This window comes from Sapajus apella, unplaced genomic scaffold, assembly GCF_009761245.1.
Source record: "Sapajus apella isolate SASKATOON/1434 unplaced genomic scaffold, GSC_monkey_1.0 scaffold194, whole genome shotgun sequence".
In the NCBI taxonomy this organism is placed as follows: domain Eukaryota; kingdom Metazoa; phylum Chordata; class Mammalia; order Primates; family Cebidae; genus Sapajus; species Sapajus apella.
This window is the reverse complement of record NW_022437134.1, coordinates 140,357-145,242: the sequence shown is the minus strand read 5'-3', so window position 1 is coordinate 145,242 and position 4,886 is coordinate 140,357. Positions and strand designations below refer to the sequence as shown.

The 4,886-nt window shown below is 55.2% G+C and overlaps 1 protein-coding gene across 4 annotated transcripts in view; it reads left to right on the top strand.

Annotated features, from left to right (window-relative positions):
• D2HGDH (D-2-hydroxyglutarate dehydrogenase) overlaps positions 1–4,886 on the top strand; it is a 38,910-nt gene that overhangs the window by 11,284 nt on the left and 22,740 nt on the right. For 2 of the 4 annotated variants that reach the window (XM_032269563.1, XM_032269562.1), the window contains 2 exons: positions 2,429–2,572; positions 4,213–4,529. In XM_032269563.1, the coding sequence (XP_032125454.1) occupies positions 2,429–2,572; positions 4,213–4,454 (386 nt within the window). In that variant the 3' untranslated portion in view covers positions 4,455–4,529. Of the gene's footprint in view, positions 1–2,428; positions 2,573–4,212; positions 4,530–4,602 lie in introns of those variants that run through there. The other 2 variants (XM_032269564.1, XM_032269565.1) reach the window with 2 other exon arrangements.

The window sequence follows — 4,886 nt, the reverse complement described above, 5'->3', positions numbered from 1 at the left end:
CAGTTTTTTTTTTTTTTTTTTTTTTTTTTTAGAGACAAGGTCTCACTCTTGCCCAAGCTGGAATGCAGTGGCTTGATCATAGCTCACTGCAGCCTTGACCTCCTGGGCTCAAGCCATCCTCTTGAGTACCTGGGATCGTAGGTGCGCACCACCATGCCTAGGTAAAACAATGAAAAACAATTTGTGTGTAGAAACAGGGTCTCATTATGTTGCCTAGGCTGCTCTTGAACTCCTAGGCTCAAGCGATCTTCCCACCTTGGCCTCCTAAAGTGTGGGGGTTGTAGGTGTGAGCCTGAGCCACTGCTCCCAGCCTGTGTGGGCTGTTTTTAGTGCCTGCTGTTTCTGCTGGTTCATGCTCCTGGACCCTTACTCTTGTGTGTGCGGCTGTCTGTGGCAGCGTGTAGCTCATGATATTCGAAGAGTTCTTTGTCTGGGCTCCTAGATGCCAAGGCTGAGGCACCTTCCTCGGGAGAGGCTTTGCTTTTGCTTTTGCTAGGTGGCTTTGAGTCTGCCGCCTGGGAGTGACCAAGTTCACAGGACGAAATTCTCTGAGCCTCCCAGGCTGTAAGTCAGTATAGGGCTGATCCATGGCCATGGTTTATCAGGAGTTTGTTTTTGTTATGTTATTCTTCCGTATTTTTTTGAGACAAGGTCTCACTCTGTCACCCAGGCTGGAGTGCAGTGGTGTAGTCATGTCTCTCTGCAGCCTTGACCCCTGTGCTCAAGGGATCCTCCTGCCCCAGCCTCCCAAGTAGCCGGGACGAGGTGTGTACCACCATGCCTGACTAAATTTAAAAAAACTTTTTTTGTAGAGATAGGGTCTTGCTGTGATGCCCAGGCTAGTCTTGAACTCTTAAGCTCAAACAGTCCTGCCTTAGCCTCCCAGAGTGCTGGGGCTACAGGCATGAGCGCCTGCACCGGGCTCATTCTGCTTTTCCCTCGTCCTGCTCAGCGACTTCCCCTGCAGTCTTCAGGGTGAGTTGGTTGGGCAGCTTGCTTCTGGCCCTGACACCTAGGATGTGGCCCCGTGGGGGTCTCCTGGATTCCTCACCCTGGGTAGCTGGGAAGCTTGAGGCCAAACCTGCTGGTGGTGCAAGGGCTGTTGGCCAGCCGCGGCCTGGGCTTGGTGCTGCTCAGCCGGCTGGTCAGGCCAGGCTCTTCCCTCGCTCTTGATGCTCTTCAGTGTTTTTCTTTAGTTAGCCTCTCCCTGTTATTGCCCAGGCTGGAATGCAGTGGTGAGCTCCTGCCTCCCAGAAACCTCTGCCTTCTGGTTCAAGAGATTGTCCTGCCGCAGCCTCCTGAGTAGCTGGAATTACAGGCGCCTGATACCACGCCCGGCCAATTTTTGTAGTTTTAGTTGAGACAGGGTTTCACCATGTTCGCCAGGCTGGTCTCAAACTCTTGACCTCAAGTGATCTGCCCACCTTGGCTTCCCAAAGTGCTGGGATTACAAGATGTGAGCCACCACGCCCGGCCTTTTCAGTGTTTTTCTTTGGTGTTTTTTGGCCCAGCATTTTTGGTGGTTTTCACTGGGTACTGTGATAGGTGGCCTAGCCCATCACTGCTGGGTGGGGGCCCCTTCTCCCAGATAGAAGTCACTGGCCTCTTTGTGTCACCCCCACATGTGAACCGTGTGGAACAGGCCCCTGTGGGGACGGCCCGGGTGTTCCTGGTGTCCTGAGTGCTTGTGGGCTCCGTCCGGCTCTCCAGGACCCCAGCTGGCTCCCGTGTCATGCAGTGCAGGGGTGTGCCTCCAGCCTCTGTGCCTGTGAGAGGAGACCTCTTTGGAAAATTCTTCCTGTTATCCACATGCCCTCACATTGCCTCCCTGTCTCCCCCGAAAGATGGGCATGGGCCCCCTCCTGCTGCAGGGTCTCTCGGGCAGCCCACCTGTGGAAACCTCCACTCTGTTCCTTTCCATCTTCGCCCTTGAGGGTCGACTCCCCTAGGGCAGGGCCTCACTGGTAGCCCTCAACCCTGGATAACTGCAGGGAGCTCAGGGTGTCTGTAAAACGTGTATTGGATGAGGTCCTGCATGCAGGGAAGACCTGAGTGCTGATTGCGTTAAGAGAAACGCAGCCGCTCCCAAAGGCTGCCTGGTGGTGCTGGCCCTGTGTTCACAATTCCAAAGACATGTCCCTGTGAGTGCCTCGGCCTTCCCCTACCTGATCTGGTGCTGCTGGTGACGCCTGGCCTGCGCGGCTGGCTGAACCCTGTGAGTGTTGCGGCCTTCCCCCACCTGATCTGGTGCTGCTGGTGACGCCTGGCGTGCGCGGCCGGCTGAATCCTGGGCTGTTTCTTGCACTCCTTGAGGCTGCCAGCTGTTTTTCCCCACATGAGTCGGGTTGACGTTGCTGCTTTGAAGGGGGGACATGGGTAGGCTGGGCATGGCTCCTTGCAGCACCTGACGTGCTGTGACCCATTTCAGGCTGCCCAGGCTTCACTGAGGTTCTACAGACCTTCAGCACCTGCAAGGGGATGCTGGGCGAGATCCTGTCCGCATTCGAGTTCATGGACGCTGAGTGCATGCAGCTGGTCGGCTGCCATCTCAACCTGGCCAGCCCTGTGCAAGGTACTGACCCCCTGCTGCTGCCGCTGGGGAGCGGCTCCTGCAGCTCCTCCTGCACCTCGGGACATGTGGGATGGTTCAGAGGCCCTGGGCGGTGGAGGGTCCCCGGGCGGAGTGTGGAGTGGTGTCGGGCTCGTGTGTAAGAAAGCCACTCGGAACGTGCTTAGGACAAAGAATAGGCTGCCTGGTCCTGTGTAATGTTTGCAGTTATACAGATTTCCTGGTCACCTACAAGAAGGACGGGAAGGAACTAAGTTGAATATTAACAGTGGCCACGTTTGGACTTTCCATTTCTACTTTTGTTTGTTTTCCCATATTGTTTTATGTAAGCATGTTTTACTTTTATGATGGAAAAAAGGCCAATAATTTTTTTCCCGTGGGGGATGGAGTTTGGCTGTTGCCCAGGTTGGAGTACAGTGGGGCAGTCTCGGCTTACTGCAAACTCTGCCTCCTGAGTTCAAGCAATTCTCCTGCCTCAGCCTCCAGAGTAGCTGGGATTACAGGCGTGTGCCACCATGCCCAGCTAATTTTTTTAAATTTTTTGCTGAGACGGCATTTTACCATGTCGGCCAGGCTGGTCTCGAACTCTTGACCTCAGGTGATCCACCCCCGCTTGGCCTCCCAAAGTACTGGGATTATAGGCCTGAGCTGCTGCACCCAGCCTGTTTGTTTGTTTCTGGGAGACAAGGTCTCATTCTGTGGCTCAGGCTGGCGTGCAGTGGATTATGGCTTATTGTAGCCTCCAGCTTCTGGGATCAAGTGATCTTCCCACCTCAGTCTCCTGGGTAGCTGTGATCATAGGCACGTGCCTCCAAGCTCAGCTAAGTTTTAATTTTTTTTTTTTTTATTTTAGTAGGGACGGAGTCTCATTCTGTTGCCCAGGCAGCTCTCAAACTCTTGGGCCCAAGCAGGTGTGATCACAGGTGTGAGCCACCTCACCTGGCCTGGAATTTTCAAATGTCCATAAAATAGAGCCTCATGGTGAAGAGCATGCTCTGGTGGAAGTGGCCTCCCAGTGTCTGAGGCCATCACGGGCCCCATCCCACTGCAGCAGCTTCTCCCGACCCTTGCATTTGCTGAGTGGAAAGCCCGCCCCAAGGCCAGTGGGAGGCCCAGAGCAGGTGGAGTGGCCCTCAGGACTGCTTTGTGCTTTCCAGGGAGTGATGTTTCTCTTTGAGACGGAGTTTCACTTTTGTCGCCCAGACTGGAGTGCAGGGGCGTGATCTCAGCTCACTGCAACCTCCGCCTCCCAGGTTCAAGCGATTCTCTTGCCTCAGCCTCCCGAGTAGCTGGGACTACAGGCGCCTGCCACCACCCTGGCTATCTTTTGTATATTTAGTAGAGATGGGGTTTCACCATGTTGACCAGGCTGGTCTCGAACTCCTGACCTCAGGTGATCTGCCCATCTCAGCCTTCCAAAGTGCTGGGATTACAGGCCTGAGCCACTGCACCTGGCCAAAAGACGACTTTTTAAACCGTCTGAAACTCAGCTTAACCAGAGAGCTGTGTGCTCCGCAGGCCGCCTGTGTCCTTGGCTACAGAAGATGAGTGGTTGCTATTTCAGCCGTTCCACACAAGCAGCCCTGATTCCCGCCCTGGCAGCCGGAGCCTCTGCTCACTCTGCCTTCCTTGCTCACTTCTAGAGAGTCCCTTTTACGTCCTCATCGAGACTTCAGGCTCCAACGCAGGCCACGATGCGGAGAAGTTGGGCAGCTTCCTGGAGCACTCGCTGGGCTCTGGCCTGGTGACGGACGGGACCATGGCCACCGACCAGAGGAAAGTCAAGGTGCTCAGTGCGCTGCTCGCGGGCCCCTCCCTCCCTGCCTGTTGGTCCGCTCCATTCCTTGTCTCGAGATGCCCGGAAGGTGTCATTGGTGCAGCCTAGACAGTGTGGGGTGGGGCTGAAATGCGACCAGGTTTCATGGCTTGGATAGAGTAGCCTCTTCGGATGGAAAATGTACTTCTGGTGTCTAGGTCATTTTCATTAATATTTAAAGTACTTCCTCCCCTCCATGTCCCTCCCCCACCCGAAGCTGCGGGATGAGCAAGAAGACTGCCCCATTGCTGGTCCCCTGGAGCCTGAGGTCCAGCCACCAGTCAGCGGCAACTCTGCAAAGAGTTGTGTAGAATGAGTAGAGGCAGGAGGAACCCCAGGGACTATGGATGCTTAACCTGGACCTTGAGAATCCTGGGGTGGTCAGTTTTCCAGAGGAAGGGGCGTTGACTGTGTTACCAGATGATTTGGCCTCTTGGAGGCCAAAGGAAGGAGGGGCAAGGCCTGGGCAGGGAGCCCCCTGTCACCTTCACCGGGGCCTGG